At 41.2% G+C, this 20,236-nt stretch overlaps 1 protein-coding gene and 1 long non-coding RNA gene across 4 annotated transcripts in view; one reads left to right on the top strand and one right to left on the bottom strand.

The window, feature by feature from the left end:
* Positions 1-20,236, top strand: part of LOC137627730 (uncharacterized) — a 281,697-nt gene that overhangs the window by 77,191 nt on the left and 184,270 nt on the right. The window lies entirely within an intron of this gene.
* The window catches only part of LOC137627703 (uncharacterized), a 45,085-nt gene continuing 39,559 nt past the window's right edge, over positions 14,711-20,236 (bottom strand). Inside the window, exons 3-6 of one of the 2 annotated variants that reach the window (XM_068358941.1) lie at positions 18,589-20,236; positions 17,775-17,956; positions 16,018-16,721; positions 14,711-15,798 (exon numbers count right to left, since the gene is read on the bottom strand). The exon at positions 18,589-20,236 is cut by the window's right edge and continues 902 nt beyond it. In XM_068358941.1, the coding sequence (XP_068215042.1) occupies positions 16,031-16,721; positions 17,775-17,956; positions 18,589-20,236 (2,521 nt within the window). In that variant the 3' untranslated portion in view covers positions 14,711-15,798; positions 16,018-16,030. The remainder of the gene's footprint in view (positions 15,799-16,017; positions 16,722-17,774; positions 17,957-18,588) is intronic. The other variant, XM_068358950.1, reaches the window with a different exon arrangement.

The following is a 20,236-nucleotide window of genomic DNA, read 5'->3' as shown; positions in this document are numbered from 1 at the left end:
TCCTCCCAACGTTCCAGCTCTATCAACAACCTTCTCCCATCTCCTCGTGTCCAACAGATCAACAACCTTCTCCCATCTCCTCGTGTCCAACAGAGGAGGTATTTCGAGATTCTGGGTGAGCCTCGTCCAGCTCTAGAGAGACTTTCCAACCGACAGATCTCTTTCTCGGCAACCGAGATCCTTAACCAGGTGATGGTCATGAAGTGCGCCATGCTGGCTATTTTGTGGCTTGATGACTGGTTAGGGGCCTTGGGAATCCTGGTACGGACTGAGGACTTCTTCAAGGAACGTACCAGGAAAGCAATGGAGACTTTCTTGCTCTCAGGCACTCGCACGACCAGGTTTCTCGCCCACTAAGTTTTAAACCTCCGGCCGAATACAATCCTGAAACGTTGGGACACAGTGTCTAAGAGATTCCACCAACAAGTCCTAAATGCTAAGATCACTAGGCTCAGGTATTCCTTTCTAGAGGGAGCCCATCTATTCGAGCCTAAGGACGTGGAAAATGCCGCTGAGAGATGGAGAAAGTCCCATCAGGATTCCATCCTCCATAGGGCTTTGACTTCCAAGCCCTATAAACCACCAGCTCCTTAGCAGTGCCGTCTAGCCAAAACCACAACGAACAAGACAGCAGCGAAGACCACGGTGTCTAAGAAGCCCTTTCCTGCTAAGGACAGGAAAGGCACTAAGTCCTCCATGGGAGGAGAATATCCTAAAGGGAATGGCCGAGGCCGCAAACACTAGGATAGGCACTCCCCCTTCTTGTCTACCAGTAGGGGGATGCCTACAAAGTTGCTCGGATAGGTGGAAGCAACTCAGGGCCGAACCCTGTACAATCTCTGCGATTCGTCTAGGGTCTCGCATCCCGTTCATAACATCTCTCCCTCCTCTGACCAGGAATCCAAGGTCAATAGACTTCTTTGCGATGGGATCAGCAAAGGGGCTGGCCCTTTGGGCAGAAGTCCAGACCCTGTTAAAGTAGGACGCTCTTCAGGAGGTCCTCGACGGATCCCTAGGATTCTCCAGTCGACTCTTTCTTGTGAAAAAGACGTTTGAAGGCTGGAGTCCAGTCATTGACCTCTCAGCTCTGAACAAGTTTGTCAAACAAACTCCGTAAAGCATGGAGACGGCAGACACGGTCAGACTAGCGGTAAGACCACAGAACTTCATGTGCACACTGAACCTAAAGGATGCGTACTTCCAGATCCCAATTCATCCGTCTTCAAGGAAATACTTAAGATTTAGCCCAGACAAGAGGAAATACCAAATCAAGGTGCTGTGCTTTGGTCTTTCCACACCACCTCAAGTCTTCACCAGAGTGTTTACCCTAGTGTCATCTTGGGCACACAGGATTGGCGTCCGTCTCCTTTGTTATCTGGACGACTGGCTAATCCTAGCAAACTCGGTGTCAACCCTTCTTTAACACTGAGGCAAATTTCTGAAGTTTTGAAAAGATCTGGGGATCATGGTAACCCTCGAGAAGTCCTCCCTGCTTCGTACACAGAGACCAGAGACTGATATACCTAGGCATGGTATTGGACACCAATCTCCACAAATCCTTCTTATCAGACAAAAGGATGATGAGGCTGAGAAAGGTCGCAAGACCCTTTCTTAGACGAGAAGAACTTCCAGCCCAGGTGTTGCTACGTCTTCTCGGGCACCTTTCATCTCTGGCCCGTCTAGTTCCCAGTGGTCGCCTCAGGATGAGATCTCTCCAGTGGCTACTTGAGTCCCAGTGGAATCAGAATTTCGACTCCCCGGACATTCTGATCCCATGGTGGGTGTCAGACGCTAATCTATGAAAGGGAGAGGATCTTGTTTTCCTCCCCCCAGGATTTGATGCTGTTCTAAGATGCTTCAGAATAAAGGTGGGAGGCCCACATGCTACACCACACGACCTCAGGCCTCTGGTCAGAGTCAGAAGAGTACCTCCACATAAATCTCTTAGAGATGAAGGCTGTCTTTCTGGCCCGTCAACAGTTGTTATAATTATTATTATTACTAGCTAAACTAACCCTAGTTGGAAAAGCAAGATGCTATAAGCTCAAGGGCTACAACAGGGAAAAATAGCCCAGTGAGGAAAGGAAATAAGGAAATAAATAAATGATATAAGAAGTAATGAAAAATTAAAATAAAATGTTTTAAAAGCATCTACAACATTAAAATAGATATTTCATATATAAACTATAAAAGGACTTGTTTAAGCCTGTTCAACATAAAAACATTGGCTGCAAGTCGGAACTTTAGAAGTTCTACCGATTCAACTACCCGAGTAGGAAGATCATTCCACAACTTGGTCACAGCTAGAATAAAACTTCTAGAGAACTGTTTAGTATTGAGCCTCATGATGGAGAAGGCCTGACTATTAGAATTAACTGCATATCTAGTATACGAACAGGATGGAACTGTCCATGAAGATCTAAATGTAAAGGATGGTCAGAATTACAAAAAATCTTATGCAACATGCATAATGAACTAATTGAATAACAGTGCCAGAGATTAATATCTAGATCAGGAATAAGAAATTTAATAGACCGTAGCTTTCTGTCCAACTAATTAAGATGAGAATCGGCAGCTGAAAACCAGACAGGTGGGCCACTCAATGGTGGTGATGAGTGACAACACCACAGTAGTGGCTTACATCAACAAACAAGGAGGCACCTTTTTGCAGCCCCTATCCCATCTAGCAGTAGAGATACAGAGATGGGCTGAGATTCACTTGCTACCACTATCGGCACGCTTCATTCCAGGCAAAAGGAATGAGCTCGCCGACAATCTGAGCAGAGAATCGCAGATAGTGAGTACCGAGTGGTCTTTGGATCATCTAGTAGCCAACAAAGTCCTGACTTTGTGGGCTTCTCCAACTGTGGATCTCTTCACAACGGTCCTGAACTTCCGGCTCCCGTTGTTCTGCTCTCAAATACCAGATTCCATGGCTCTCTGGCAAGATGCATTCCACCAATGTTGGGACAGCATCGACGTTTACGCCTTCCCCCCATTCTGCATTCTGTCTGATGAGGAGGATACTCAACAAGGCCAGAACATCGGTCAACCTCTCAATGACTCTCATAGCTCTGCTATGGCATCATGCGGAATGGTTTCCGGACCTTCTGCAACTCTTGACGGAGTCTCCAAGAGAACTCCCTTCATGACACGATCTACTCCAACAACCACATGCCAACATTTTCCACAAAGCCGTAGCTTCACTATAACTTCACACCTTTAGACTATCCAGCATCTCCTCACTCAGAGAGGAAATTCGCAACAAGTTGCGATAGGATGTCTGGATAGCTGCGGAAATCATCAGCAGCAGTCTACTTGGCAAAGTGGAAATACTTCTGTGGTTGGTGTTGTGGAAGGGGTATCTCTCCTCTCAATGCCACTATTCCAGTAATAGCGAAGTTCCTTGTGTATTTGTGGGAGGAAATGCGTCTTTCAGTCTCGGCAGTTAAAGGCTATGCGTAAAGCCTCACCCTTAGACTCAACAGAATGGACATATCCTCATTGCTAGAACTTTCCTTACTCATAGGGAGTTACGAACGTACTTGTCCTCAGTCTGAAGTGAGACCTCCCCCATGGAATGGGGTTTGAGTTCTCAGGTCTCTATAGAGATGTCTCTATGAACCATTATGCCAGGCAACAAGACTGTGTTCCTACTAGCTTTGGCTTCGACCAAGCGAGTCAGTGAACTTCATGGTCTCTCATAAGACATTGCCCATTCAAGGGAATGGGAAGTGGTCACGGTCAACTTTGTCCCTGAGTCTATAGCCAAGCCTCAGAATCCGGAATTGGTGGATCCCCAATCTGACTCCTCATTATTTTTATTATTACTAGCCAAGCTACAACCCTAGTTGGAAAAGCAAGATGCTGTAAGCCTAAGGGCTCCAATAGGGAAAAATAGCCCGGTGAGGAAAGGAAATAAGGAAATAAATAAATGATGAGAATAGATTACAACAATATATCATTCTAAAAACAGTAACAGCGTCAAAACAGATATGTCCTATATAAACTATTAACAACGTTAAAAACATATATGTCATATATAAACTATAAAAAGACTCATATCAGCCTGGTCAACATAAAAACATTTGCTCCAACTTTAAACTTTTGAAGATCAACTGATTCAACTACCCGATTAAGAAGATCATTCCACAACTTGGTAACAGCTGGAATAAAACTTCTAGAATACTGTGTAGTATTATGCCTCATGATGGAGAAGGCCTGGCTATTAGAATTAACTGCCTGCCTAGTATTACGAACAGGATAGAATTGTCCAGGGAGATCTGAATGTAAAGGATGGTCAGAGTTATGAAAAATCTTATGCAACATGCATAATGAACTAATTGAACGACGGTGCCAAAGATTAATATCAAGATCAGGAATAAGAAATTTAATAGACCATAAGTTTCTGTCCAACAAATTAAGATGAGAATCAGCAGCTGAACACCAGTCAGGAGAACAATACTCAAAACAAGGTAGAATGAAAGAATTAAAACACTTCTTCAGAATACATTGATCACCGAAAATCTTGTAAGACTTTCTCAATAAGCCAATTTTTTGCGCAATTGAAGAAGACACAGACCTAATGTGTTTCTCAAAAGTAAATTTGCTGTCGAGAATCACACCTAAAATTTTAAAAGAGTCATGCATACTTAAAGAAATATTATCAATACTTAGATCCGGATGTTGAGGAGCCACCGTCCTTGACCTACTTACAATCATACTTTGAGTTTTGTTAGGATTCAACTTCATACCCCATAATTTGCACCATGCACTAATTTTAGCTAAATCTCTATTAAGGGATTCACCCACCCCAGATCTACATTCAGGGGATGGAATTGATGCAAAGAGAGTAGCATCATCTGCATATGCAACAAGCCTGTTTTCTAGGCCAAACCACATGTCATGTGTATATAGAATGAAAAGTAATGGGCCAAGAACACTACCCTGTGGAACACCGGATATCACATTCCTATACTCACTATGGTGCCCATCAACAGCAACTCTTTGAGATCTATTACTTAAAAAATCAATAATAATGGTAAGAAACGACCCACCCATTCCCAACTGTTTGAGTTTGAAAATAAGGGCCTCATGATTAACACGGTCAAAGGCAGCACTAAAATCAAGGCCAATCATACAAACTTCCTGACCACAATCAAGGGATTTCTGTACAGCATTGGATATTGTAAGAAGGGCATCACATGCTCCAAGGCCTTTACGAAAACCAAATTGCAAACTAGGGAGTAGATGATTACCTTCAGTAAACCTATTAAGACATTTTGCCAGAAGACGTTAAAAAACTTTAGATAATATGGGAGTTATGGAAATTTACATAGAGGAGTAACATTACCAATTCTCCAACAAGTGCTAAAAGCTCCTCTTCTTGCTAACTTGCGCAAAATAAAAGATAACTTTGGAGCTAAGAAATCTGCTGTCTTTATAAAAAACAAAGGAAAAATACCATTTTGGTCTACACCTCCATAAGCATCAAGGTCCATCAACAGAGCTTTAATCTCACGAGACCGAAAAGCTAAACTAGTTAGTTTAGCCTCAGGAAAACAGGAATGAGGAAGTTCAAGTTTTTCATTACTCTGTTTACTGTCAAAAACATCAGCCAAAAGGGTTGCCTTTTCCTTTGGACAGTGAGTGACTGAGCCATCTGGTAAAGGAGGAACTATTGCATCTACACCAAAGAGTGCAGATTTAAGGGTAGATGACCATTTATGTTCCTGAGTTGTACCAGAAAGGGTTTCTTTTATGGTTAAATTGTACTCCTTTTCAGTTGAGGCATAAACTCTCTGAGCCAAAGCTTGAAGCTGAGTATAGTTGTTCCAGGTCAAATCTGATCTGTTACCCTTCCAAAGATGATAGGCCTCCTGCTTCTCCAAATAAGCACGTCTACAATCATCATTGAACCATGGTTTGTCCTTCACTCGGTACCTTAGCACACGAGAAGGGATACGCCTATCAATTCTGTTGACTGGATTTCGAGTCTCCGCTCTGTAACTGATGATCCTGATCATCTCATATTTTCCCCATTGAGGAGTTTGAGGCTCTACCACAAGAGAACAGCCGCAGCCTGTCCTTGTGTACCTGCACTTTTCGTCAGCACGGGGAGGAACAAGAGGAGGGTTATTAAAAACACCATCTCTGCCTGGATTCGCAAGGTCATAGACCATGCCCTGAATCCAGTCCCTCCTTCATGTTGCCCCAGAGCTCACGATGTCAGGGGCGTAGCTACGTCTCTGGCATTCAAGAGAAACTTCTCAGTTATGCAGGTTCTACAGGCTGGGGTGTGGAGACATTAGAATACGTTCACAGCCCACTACCTGCAAGACGTGACCCACAGGAGTCTTGATACGTTCTTTATCGGCCCTGTGGTGGCTGCACAACAGCTGGTATAATACCTCAAGCTCCTTCTTGGACAAGTAGCTGAAGGTTGAGGGCACTGTTACCCGGTTTTAGTCTGCGTGAATTAAAAGGTTTGACTGCCACATTCTTTTCTTCATCCTCCCCTCTCTTGGGGAAAGCAGCATCTTGGGTTCTCTGCACAAGCTGACGTCAAACCACTGCAGGTAAACAATGCTTCCTTGTGTACCTAGTATTAAGCTAATACTGTTGTGTCTCCATACCCTGGCAAGGTGGTATTGGGAAAGTCCTGGTTACAACAGTTTTTTTCTACAAAGACTCAGAATATATTTTTTTTCCTGGACAGTCTCACTTCTAAACATCTCAACACACAGTTTGCGTAGGCCATGGACTTTGCGTAGCAAGGTTTAGCGAGGTGCAGGGACTCCTAATTTTTGGTACATACCTTTTCAAAATAAGGAGCCCCCGAGTAAAGCCAAAAAGCCAAATTGGCAGGGATGTCCACCCTCCTAATGGGTGAGTCACCTGTAGGTTTGTATTTCAGTTACGAAAAAAATGACATTTGTAAATAATTTTAATTTTTCATAATGATACAAACCTTAGCTATTTATACAAACTTGACCACCAGCCCTAGCCCCCTTGAAGTCCTACCTACAAGCAAAGTGAGCTAAATCACTGGTGTGTTAGCAGGAGCGGTAGCAAGCTACCTCTCCCATGCCCCTGTTAACTAGCGGAATGGGTAGTTAACCCTCGCTAAAATTATAATGGCTCCTCCTTTCAGCTTCGCTGAAAGTAATAACCACTAATAGATAGCTAAGGTTTGTATCGTTAGGAAAAATACAAACTATCTACGAATTTGTCATTTTGCTAGTAATTGAAGTATCATATATTAACTGATAATTAGAAATACTGTGGTTTACCTTCAAAATAGTTTTATTACAGAATAGTACTGTAAAATATTAGTTAAGGCATTGGAGCTCGCATTGTTGAAATCTGTTAATAGATATTGGAACCTTTGTAGTTGGCTGAGACAGCTCAGTAATTAAGATGTTGGTAAATATTCACTCTAGCTTAATATTTCCAATAAAGAAAATGACATGTCCCTGGTGTATTTATCGGTAATTTGAACCGTTCTGACGCAAATAATTGGGGAAACATATTTTTCAAATTTTAGATTTTAAACTTCTAAATGTTATGACTGACAAACCACATTTTGAAAGAAACAAAACACAAGAACACCGCTTGACCTAAGGTTCCTTGCCTAATCTAACCAAAGAGCCATATCCTTACCTTCTTACCTACTGAGTCTCAACCCTGTGTTATGGTTCATAACCAGCTTCACTTCTGGCAAGGCAACACTAAATCATCATACTTTTTAAATCATAAAACTAGCTTCATAATTTTGTTTGAGACCAAGATAAACAACATTTGTTCTGTCACTCTATACAAACCCTTCGCTCTTTATATGTGATATTACTTTCGGTGAAGCTGGAAGACGAGCCATAAGATTTTGGTGTGGGATAACTACTCTGATTGCTAGTTAGCAGGAGGGATTGGGGCTAGCCCGCTACCCCTCACTCACACACACCTGGACGAGCACCCACTTTGCTTTTTGGCTCAGTAAAGGACGGACATTGCCGCTCTCTCTTGCTGTTAAGACTTACTATTTGAATAGTACTTTTATGCTTTCTCTTTCCAGTGTGTTTGTTTTCCTTCTTCGGTCGTGCATACCTGTCCTGGTCCTGAAGGCCACTCCTGCAGTACAGTACCTTTATGTCCTCTCTTGAGAAGGAGCCCCACCTGCTGTGTCCGGCTTGCTGGGACCATTGGTGTGATCGGGACAACACTTGTCCTGAGTGTCGGGAGTGTCCTGCCTCCCAGTGGGTGAGGTTTAGGCGCGGGATAAAGAAGGCGGCCAAGCGAGATTCTTCTTCTTCGGGGTCTTCCTCGAAATTGAAGAAATCACAATCACGGACTTCTTCTTTACTCCCCGATCTCTTTCTGAATCTGCTCCTCTGCCGGTCCTCTTTGGAACGGTCGAGTAACAGTGCAGCTTTAAAAAACCCCAGGTCAACCTTGTGGTTCGAAGGACGGTACCGTTTTCCTTAGCGATTCAGTCCCGCCCCTTCCCCTTGGGAGCGCCTGCTCATTTTCTGATCTCTTACAGTTTTGGGCTTTGCTGGGAGTTGATGGTCCCTCTTTGAAGGAAGATCTTTTGCACTCCTTCAGTTGGGTATTTACAGGAAGCACTCTCTGACTTCTTCAGAGGTGGAGCCTTCCTCTGTGGGCACAGATGCTGCTGCCCGTCAGTCAGACTTTTGGTTCCCTATGGCTGACACTTAGGACTACGCTTCTCCCCCTGGGGCGGTGGGATAGCAAAGTCCAAGGCAAGTTCCTCCTTCGTGAGGACATCTCTCTCATCTGCGAGAGAGATTAATCTGTGACCAGCATGGGATGTAACTCCTACGCTTCTCCCACTAGGACTGGAGGTAAGTATAGTCCGAGGCGATGCCCTCCGGTCTCTACCACGAAGCAAAAGAGAAGGATGCTGAAGCCGACTCCACCTCACGCCAACCTTCGCCATCCTCACTCGAGCAGGGCTTAGGATCTCCACTGGAGATCTCGCTTGTGCCTTATTTCAGACCTTTTCCTATAGAGGTCATGCCACTGGAATTCTGACCCATCTCCAGACCACCACTGGAGGACGAGGAACCTCCTGCAAGAGAGGTTCAGACCTGTACAGAATGGTGGGGACCTTTCAGACCTTCGCTACTCGAGGAGTATCTGCCATCTTGCAGAGAGTCCTAAAGATGCCAAGACCATTCCCAAGAACTCCAAGACAAGAGCAGCTCTCTTGCAAGAGAGAGCTAGAGATCTTCCCTTGGAGCATAAGTGTCATCAAGCAACATTCCCTCTGTTGACGATCTCGACCCACCCCAGGCTCCTAAGGGTGGAAGCATGGCGATGAATGATGACTTGGACTCGGAAGATGACCATCTCCCTAGGGCTCCTACCCCTAAGTTTCACTCTGAAACAGAACAAGGAGAGTTGGAGTATGCTTTCTGGCAAGTCCTAGACTGGATGAGAACCATCAACAGGTTGTCTAACCCTGAGACAGCCCCTCAAGAAGGCAAGGTCACGGTCTTGATCATGTATGTGGTACTCAACGACCACCTAAGGCCAGTACAACCCTGCCTTGGTCTAAGGTACTGACAACAACCAGGAAGAAGGTGTTTTCTCTAGTTGCTGATTCCTCTAGCTTTCTTTGAGCAGGCTTGTCCTGCAAACTTCCAAACTCCTCTCGCCTCCCTTTATCCAGCAGAGGAAATACTACGAGGTCACGGACGAGCTCCTTCCGGGTTTGCCTCTAGATCCATCCTTAGAGGCCCTCTTGAAAGGCATCCCAATCGAGAGGCTTTCTGGACTCCCTTTTCCACAGGGCCTTAACATCCAGGTCTTAGGGTAAGGCTCCTCCACCTACCAGAAAACAGCTGCAATCCACCAAACCCTCAACCAGAAGGACAGTACGGTTAAGAAGGTGTCGAAGGAGCCCTTTCCTACCAAAGATCCTAAGGGCTCCAAACCATCCAGAGGTAAGGGTGGTGAAGGAAGTAGCAGAGGCTGCTCCCACTAGGGAGGGCAATCCTCTCACCTGTCCACCAGTGGGGTAATACCTACAATGCTGCTGGCAGAGGTGGCTGCAGTATGGGGCCGATCCTTGGACAGTATCCGTGGTATGCTCTGGGTATCACATCCCGTTCCTTCAGTGTCTCCCTCCACTAATTCGAGATCCAGTAACATCGAGCTCCCACACAAAGGGATCCACAAAGGAGCTGGCCCTCTGGGCTGAAGTCCAGACCATGTTGGAGAAGGGTGCTCTCCAAGAGGTCCCTGACAGCTCCCCAGGCTTCTTCAGTCGACTCTTCTTTCTTGTGAAAAAGGTGTCTGGAGGCTGGAGACCAGTCATCAATCTCTCTGCTCTAAACAAATTTGTTCTTCAGACTTCGTTCAGGATGGAGACGGAAGACACGGTCAGACAAGCGGTAAGACCACAGGACTTCATGTGCACGTTGGATCTCAAGGACGCATACTTTCAGATCGCAACCCATTCATCTTCAAGGAAGTACAGTATCTTTGTATCATACATGAGAACAGGCAATACTAGTTCAAGGGGATATGCTTCAGTCTTTCCACAGCACCCAAGGTCTTTATGAGAGTGTTCTCCCTAGTGTCAGCTTGGGCTCACAAGATCAGTATTCGTCTCCTAAGATACCTCGACAACTGGCTGTTCCTAGCAGCCTCAGTGGTGACCCTTCTTTAACACCAAGACAGAGTGCTTGAGTTTTGTCAGGATCTGGGGATCATGAGAAATCTTGAGAAGTCATCCCTGCTCAACCTCTCAAAGACTGGTATACCTAGGTATGATCATAGAGACTAACTTACAGAAAGTGTTTCCATAAAAAAACAGGGTACACAGGCTGAGAGGGATGTAGCAAGCCCGTTCCTTAGACAAGAAAAGCTTTCAGCCCAGAAGTGGTTGTGTCTCCTAGGTCACCTGGCATCCCTGGTCCGTCTAATGCCTAATGGCTCCTCAGAATTTGATTTCTTCAGTGGCGGCTCAAATCCAGGTGGAGTCAACACATTGGCTTACCGGATACATTAGTTCCTATGGAACAGGAGCAACTGATGGATCTCCAGTGGTGGGTGACAGACGAGAACCTCCTCAGAGGGACAGACCTTCTCGTCCATCCCCTTGAATTGATGCTCTATACAGACGCATCGAAAAAAGGGTGGGGGCCCACATGCTGTACCACACGACCTTAGGGCTGTGGTCCGAGTCCGAAAGGTACCAGCACATAAATCTCTTAGAGATGAGGGCAGCATTTTTAGCCCTCCTGCAGTTCCAATAGTTTCTGGTGCGCCACACTGTGTTGTTGATGAGCGACAAGACCACAGTAGTGGGTTACGGAAACAAACAAGGCGGTACCTTTTCGCAGGCCCTGTGCTATCTAGCAGTAGAGATGTTAAGATGAACAGAAGAAAATTTGGTGTCCCAATCAGCTCTCCTCATCGTGGGCAAGAGGAATGTGCTTGCGGACAATCTAAGCAGAGCGACTCAGATAGTGGGCTCTGAATGGTCTTTGAGAATCATCCCGGACCTTCTACACCTCCTGACGGAGCTACCGAGAGAACTCTCTCCACATTAATATCTACTCAGACAACCACTTGCAAACATCATCTACAAGGCAGTAGCTTCTCTTTGACTTCACTGCTGGAGACTATCCAGCATCTCCTCTCACAGAGAGGCTTTTTGCAGCAAGTTGTCAGAAGGATAAGTGGACTGTCTTCTTCTTTGGCTGGTGTCATGGAAGGGGTATCTCTCCCCACGATGCCACTGTTCCAGTAATAGCAGAGTTCCTTGTATACCTTTGGAAGGAAAAGTTTCTATCTGTCTTAGCAGTGTAAAGCTACCACTCAGCCTTGCCTTTATACTGAAAGTAGTTGATCTTTCCTCTTCATTGGAGTTGTCTCTCATACAATATTATGAGCTCACTCGCTCCCAGCTGGAAGTTAGACATCCTTGGAATGTGGTTTACATCCTTCGGTCTCTGAAGGGTACTCTCTACGAACCATTATGCCAGGCATCAGATAGCCACCTCACTTTGAAGAGTGTCATCCTACTCCCGTTGTCTTTAGCCAAGAGAGTTAGTGAGATTCATGGTCTATTCTGTGACATCGCCCATTCAAGGGAGTGAGGGGAGGTGACACTCAGCTTTGTCCATGAGTTTATTGCTAAGACTAAAAAATCAAGATTAGTGAATCCTAGATTCAGATCCTTACAGATTGGGAGTCTTTGTTCTTTAACCGATGACCTGGATCAACTGCTACTTTACCCAGTTAGGAGTTTGAGGTATTACCTTAAACGCAGTGCAGCAGGTCGCCCCCGAGTGTTAGTACTCTTCGTCTGCATGAGGAAAGTTAAGAGTAGTGTCACAAAAAACACCATCTCAACTTGGATTCGCAGGGTCATTGACCATGCAGTGAATCCAGACCCTGCTCATCGATCTAGAGCTCATGACATCAGGGGCATAAGTATGTCTGTCCCTGGTGTTTAAACGTAACTACTCTGTGGCGCAGGTATTACAAACTGGAGTGTGGAAGTGTAAGACGACCTTCACCGCCCACTACCTATAAGACATGACCCACAGGAGAGTGGAGGCATTCTCTATTGGTCCTGTAGTGGCTGCACAACAAGTGGTTTAGAATGCCTCAGGCTCCTTGTTGGACAAGTAGCAGATGGTTGAGGGCATAGGTTACCCAGGATTAGTTTGGGATGAATATCTAAGAATGACAGGCTCCTTTTTTCTTTCTTTTTTCCCCTCTCATAGGGAACAGCATTATGGGTCCTCTGCACGCTGGTGTCGCCTATCTTATGTAACCCAGTATAGATTTAATACTTGTCTGCGTCCCTGATATTCCCCGCAAGTTGGGTATTGGGGAACGTCTATGTTTGATATCAGCTTTCCTATTTAGCTCAGAATATTCTCACCTAGAGACAGTCACATTGCTAGTTTTTGACACACGTACAGGTTGCTCAGGCTGCTATTCGTGCAATGTATGAAGTTTTAGCAAGGTGTCAGGGTTTTTGTCATTTGTGGGCCAAGCCCGTACGTGAAAACCCCTGGTAAGTCATCCCTAATAAATAGCGTAAGGTTTTTAGTAGTGTTGGAAAAAGTGACAAATTTGAAAGGAATTTGTATTTTTCCTAACGATACAAACCTGTCGCTATGTATACAAATTGTCCCGCCATCATCTGTCTTCCATATCAAGTCCTGTCTGCAATCAAAAGTGACTGGGATTCACTAGTGTATGAGTAAGAGGGGTAGCAGGCAACCCCCACTACCCCTTACTAACTAGTGGGTTGTATAGTTGCCACCTTTCTTAGAGTCTTAAAGGTTAGTCTTCCAGCCTCGGCTAAAGATAATCCATAATAAATAGCTACAGGTTTGTATCGTTAGGAAAAGTACAAATTACTTTCGAATTTGTCATTTTTGTGTGTTTGTATTTTAGCTTTATATGGATGCTTTATCTTGTTGCCAAGATGGAACACTGTTAATTTCTAATTTCAATTTCTGTGCTTTAAATCTGAGTGTGGGTATCCTGTATCTCCGTCTTTGTTCTATCATGCAAAATGAAATAAAATAACGAAATTATAGTCGCATTGCAATCAGGCATATGTATACGGGAGTAAAGATGACACTATGATTGTACAAAGAATGATTGAAAATTGTGGTCAGGGAATTGCCATCCTAAAATGCTATATTCTATGACTATTTTGTTGCCTTCGGTATTGAAGGGAGTAATACTCTTGTCCATATTTATTTCTATGGACTAGTCTGTTGTAGAGTATGGTTTAGAGATAGTTCTTTTACAATTTATTTCACACATCTTGCAGAGGGATAGTCTTATATGTTCCTCTGAACATGCTATGATTCCATTCCATATATTACAATAGATTTAAATTTCATTAAATGCATTACATGTATTTCAAAATAACGTCTACTATACATGTTTATCTTAAGCTTAATGTACAATTAATTTTTTTATGAAATGAATGCAAAGCTTCATCCACAAATAGGATTTGTCCGTTTTCGCGCCGGGGGTTGGGTTCAAGATTTTACTTTTTTACACCTAGAAGGTTTATATTATCTGGAACTGCATGTCTTCTGAACATATGGTTTATGTACATGTTGCAGTGGAAATTCCATACAAAAATTGGTATTTTGACTGGTTGGTAATAAAGCACTTTTGATATTTTTGAAATTTATTTAACAAAAAATAAGAGATCATTGTTAAGTTTATACAGTGAGTAGCATTTAACAAAGTAATAACCTTCTCATATATATATATATATATATATATATATATGTATATATATATATGTATATATATATATATATATATATATATATATATATATACATACATATATATATACACATATATACACACATGTATATAGATATAGATATATATATATATATATATATATATATATATATATATATATATATATATATATATATATATATATATATGCATATACATATGTATATATATATTTATATATATATATATATATATATATATATATATATAGCATATATATATATATATACATATATATACTCTATATATATATATATATATATATATATATATATATATATATGTATATACTGTATATATACATATATATATATACTGTGTATATATATACATATACATATGTATAAATATTATATATATATATATATATATATATATCAAACCCCAGTGACTTTAAATTTGAATCAAGGTAGATATTATCTAATAATAATGTCAGTAGAGACACTGAAGGAAGTTAAAACCTAACCGTTAACTACTTTTTTAGGATTCACGTGGCGAGATCACTGTCTTCCTTACCAGAGTTTTACCTAACTTCACGACTCACAGCTGATCTAATCGATAGCATTTAATTGAAATTACCAAGAGTGAGTCAATATATTATGAAAATCGACACAATGCCGTATTCATTTTGAGAGACAAGGGATCGATCCCAATGTGAGGTAAAAGAAAAAAAATATTTTTATTCAAAATACTGTGTTGATTTTAATCATATTTTAAATTATATAAATTTGGTCAGCTCGTAGGTCGGGATGTTGGGTATGTAAGACAGTGGTCCCACCAGGTAAATCACGAAGAGGAGTTAGCACTTAGGTTCCAAATTTCATTAGTGCCTCTGCTGATATTTTTGAGAGCTACCTAGCCTTTCATTTGAAGAGACTAGGGTTCGATCCCATTGCAAGGTATGTATACTCTGATATATATATATATCTTTTTTTGTATTGAGTTTTATATTTATTTAGAACATAAATAATGTTACTTATAATCCTAATAATATCCGACTAGTTGATGCTCTAGATACACTTTCACCTCTATAATGTAACTGCATTCTAATGTTTCTATTGAACTTATTTTATTGTAAAAATTGTCCTTGATTCCAAAATAGAGAATCTTTTCTATATTTAGCAGAAGTTGTAATAGAATAATGGAAATTGTAAGCATCCATGGAATATAAGCTATTGGCACAACATTATTGTAGGTGTATATGTCCTACGAATGAAAAGATACTCAACCAGTTAATATATATGAGAAAGGACCTTTTGCCCTAATCTTGAGAAATAAGGGAGAGAGAGAAAAAAATATTTTCTTCAACCATCTGCTTTCTGCTTCCTTCGTAGTTCGAGAAACCCAAGATAGAAATACCTGATAGGCAACATGCTTGAGGATGCAAGCATTCCAACGTGTGCATGCATTTCAAATGTAGCTACTGCTTTCATAATATAGAAAGCACTTCTTCGTATTGTTCTCATCATGCATATTCTGAAATTCAAGTAGATAGGCATATTATCAGTAACTATGTAGTAAGGTAGATATCTGGATATTCCGCAAACTTTTATATCATGTGTTGAATTTATGAGGCAATTTACGTAAATAATTTTTTTTTCAATGGAACTGAGATAACAATATTATGAAAAGAAAAGAGATAAGTGAAACAGTGGTGATTTCTTCATCAGGTACATCAGTCATTGGTTGGCTTACTTTACCAGTTATTCTATTTTCTAATAACTTTAGGTGGAACTAAAAAATCTGGTAGTATATATATAATATCTTGCAGACTGTTGTTTCCACTACGCTTTTGTTTTGGCCCTCCGTAGCTACTAACACCGTTATTAGCCATTGTTCCAAAGATGCTTCCCATCCCACTTAGTCGGCTATACCTACTGCCAACCGTGATACTATTTTGATCCCCATAATGGCTGCCTCTTCCAACATTTTCTTGTCCCTGGTAACTGCTACTGACAGTGCTTTGCTGTCTAAAGTCTCTGTTAACACCATTTGATGTTCCATAACTGTTACTGCTGCTTCCTATATTGCCTGACTGACTTCCAAATCTACTGTTACCGATATTTGGTAGACCTCCATAGCTGCTTCGACCAGTGTTTAACTGTCCTCCATAACTGCTTCCGCCTGTGCTCACTTCTCCATAACTACTTCTACCAGTATGTAGATTTTGTACATAACCGTTACCTCCATTGTTTTGTTGCAGTCCGTAATTATTTTGAGTTGGGTTTTGCAAGGAGGTATAGCTGCTGTCACCAGGATTTCCCTGGTCGCCATAACCATTATTGAGTTCAGTAGTTTGCTGGCCTCCATACCCTGTAGTGCCTTGATTATTCTCCTGATTACCATACCCTCCATTGTTATTGGTACTTCCTTGTGGATACTGAGCCTCTCCTTCATATCTGAAATATATAAGACATATTTACAATTTTGTAACAGTAATATTTTATCAGTTTTTACACCAAAGGAACTGGGAAGGTTATCGCATGAAGTATTAAATCAAACCTGTAGAGTAGTAAAAATAGGAAAGTTTTCTGGTGTTACTGCATACTTAACCCAATGTTGTTCAAAATTGTACTAAACTAATTTTTGGGTAAATTTATGACCATTAGGCCAAAAGTAACAATGCTTAATCATTACTTTTATAAATTTGTTGATGTTTTTAGTTAATTTTGTTTAATGCTATAACAATCATATAGAGTCACATTCTTAAGTTTTCTTTTGAACATTTTTATTTCTAGACCTAGGTTATAAATTGAGGAACCCAACAAAGAATTTATTAAAAACTTATGAACTGAAAAGTAAGAGCAAACCTTTAATCTTGAGAAAAATGTATATTGTTGTCTTCCCAGTGTAATTTGAACTTGCATATTTGAATGAAAAATAGCAAAGTTGGATAAAATTTATGTGCTATGCAATAGGGAAAACATATTCTTTCAACAACTTAATGGCTTTAAATACAGAGAGAAAATGAGTCTTAAGATATTAATTAGTGGAGAGATGCTTCTTTGTAGCTTGTAGACATTATTTTCACCTGTTTTATGGACATGGTTTCATTGCCTAACACCATCTTGGTATTGCCAGTTGTTCGACATGAATTCATTACTTCCTATTATTTCACAAAGTTTTTTTTTTTATTATTATTTTTGGTGGCGTGGGTTTGAAATGTTATCTAGATTACAAAGACTTAAAAAAAATGGATACTATACATTGCCTTAGCTTATCAATTTATAAATTTACGTCAATGTAGCCTAATTCCCAAAAGGAAGGTTTAAAATTTTTAATGTTTTCAAGAATTGTCACTAAAGTTTGTCTGGGGGTAGAGATTTTAATAAAAAAACATTATTAGGGTTAATTCATATAAATACTGGTCTTAAGTTAATGTTCCATTAGTAAATCAGATATTTAATTACATCCCCAGTGACCATTCCTCTTTTTTAGACTAGTTTTCTTACGTTACTTTAGCCATGAATCCATTTTCATGGTCTGCAGTATAGGTGACAATTTGTGTCCTTCCATCTGGAAGCTTGACGCGATACTCTCCTGTCACGACACTTCCATCAGAAGATTCCTTCTGTGAAAAATCATTGCCCGTGTACATGTCATTGACTGCATAGTCAAATCCGTAAGGCATACCCTGGAATAAAAATGGTGCAGTTGATAAGTGGGGTATAAGGATTTTTATAACAGTTAAAGTTACAGATGGAAGTAAAGACATATTTGAAATGCTTTACAGTATCTTTGGTGTCCATATGCATATCAATATGGTATTAATAGATTTAGCATTAAAGTTCTTTGATGATATTTCTTTTCTGTTTTGGCTTACAAAACTACGTTTCAAGAAAATACGTAAAAATGGCCACTTATTACTATAGAGTACAGTATACTGTACACAATGTCTTCTGAAACTACTTGCTCTAGCTGGTATACTGCATTCACTTTGATATTGCGATTGTAATTGGATTCTTTTTTTTATGGAGAGATAATTATATTACCGGCAAGAATTACTTTAAAATTTAATTTGCAGTAGTATAAGGAAAGTTTCTCAAATTTCCATTTGCTACTTTCCATATGCTGACATCTCTAAATACCTAAGGATGTGTAAAAGTTTGTGTCTTAAGATTTACATGTCATTTGTTGTAGTGAGTCAATGATTATAAAAGAATACATAGCTCATTTATTAGTGTGGCTATTATAAAATACTCCAAAAGGAAAGGATTAAGTGCATAAAAGTTTTGAGGATTCTAGAAAGAAGGTAGTTTTTCTTACTTTCATATGACCTTGGTTGCCATAGCTGTTTTCATTCTGCTGTGTCCCATAACCACCGTTCTGTGACCCTATACCCCCGTGGCTTAGAGAGGGTTGCTGATTTGTACCATAACTTTGACTGCTTTGCTGTTGTCCTCCAAAATTTTGATTGAATTGTGGTGGTGCCTCATAGGACTGTGAAGAACTTTGTTGATGTTGAGGTGCACTATAGCTTTGAGAAGGTTGTTGCTGGGGTGTGCCATACTTTTGAGAAGGTGGTTGTTGGGGAGCATTAAAAATCTGAGAAGACTGCTGTGGTGTGCCATAGCTTTGAGAGAGCTGTTGCTGGGGAGCATTATAGCTTTGAGAGGTCTTTTGAGGTGTGTTATAATTGAGGGATGACTGCTGCTGGGGGGAATTAAAACTCTGAGACTGCTGTTGAGGAGTACCGTAACTTTGAGAAGGCTGTTGTCGAGTGGATTGTTGCTGGGGTGAAGTGTAACTCTGTGAAGGCTGTTGACGGGTGCCAAAAGCTTGAGAAGTACGTTGTTTGGTGGATTGTTGCTGAGGTGCACTGTAACTCTGTGATGGTTGTTGAGGGGTACCATAAGTTTGAGAAGGCTGTTGTCGAGTGGTTTGTTGCAAAGGAGCACTGTAACTCTGAGACGGACTTTGAGGTTTGTTATAACTCTGAGAAGGTTGCTGAGGTGTTCCATAAGTTTGAGAAGGCTGTTGTTTGGTAGACTGCTGCTGAGGAGCACCATAACTTTGAGACGACTGTTGCTGATTTGCTCTAAGACTCTGAGAAGGGGTTTGAGGTGCATTATAGCTTTGAGAAGGCTGTTGTTGTGTTGCTGTTTGTTGAGGAGCACCATAATTCTGAGAAGGTTGTTGAGGTGTACTGTAACCTGGAGAAGGCTGTAGTTGAGTAGGCTTTTGCTGAGGTGTACCATAATTTTGAGATGGTCGTTGTTGGTTTGAATTTTGCTGAGGTGCACCATAACTCTGTGAAGGTTGTTGTTGGTTTGAGTTTTTCTGAGGTATACCATAGCTTTGAGAAAGCTGTTGAGGCGCACCATAACTTTGAGAAAGCTGTTGTTGGTTTGAATTTTGCTTAGGTACACCATAAGTCTGAGAAGGTTGTTGAGGTGTGCTGTAACTTTGAGAAGGCTTCTGTTGGTTTGAATTTTGCAAAGGTGTACCATAACTCTGAGAAGGTTGTTGAGGTGTGTTGTAACTTTGAGAAGGCTTCTGTTGATTTGAATTTTGCAAAGGTGTACCATAACTCTGAGAAGGTTCTTGAGGTGTGCTGTAACTTTGAGAAGGCTGCTGTTGATTAGAATTTTGCAAAGGTGTACCATAACTCTGAGAAGGTTGTTGAGGTGTGCTGTAACTTTGAGAAGGCTTCTGTTGATTTGAATTTTGCAAAGGTGTACCATAACTCTGAGAAGGTTGTTGAGGTGTGCTGTAACTTTGAGAAGGCTTCTGTTGATTTGAATTTTGCAAAGGTGTACCATAACTCTGAGAAGGTTGTTGAGGTTTGCTGTAACTTTGAGAAGGCTGCTGTTGATTAGAATTTTGCAAAGGTGTACCATAACTCTGAGAAGGTTGTTGAGGTTTGCTGTAACTTTGAGAAGGCTGCTGTTGATTAGAATTTTGCAAAGGTGTA

Source organism: Palaemon carinicauda, chromosome 2 (genome assembly GCF_036898095.1).
Source record: "Palaemon carinicauda isolate YSFRI2023 chromosome 2, ASM3689809v2, whole genome shotgun sequence".
In the NCBI taxonomy this organism is placed as follows: Eukaryota; Metazoa; Arthropoda; class Malacostraca; order Decapoda; family Palaemonidae; genus Palaemon; species Palaemon carinicauda.
This window is presented reverse-complemented; position numbering and strand designations above follow the sequence as displayed.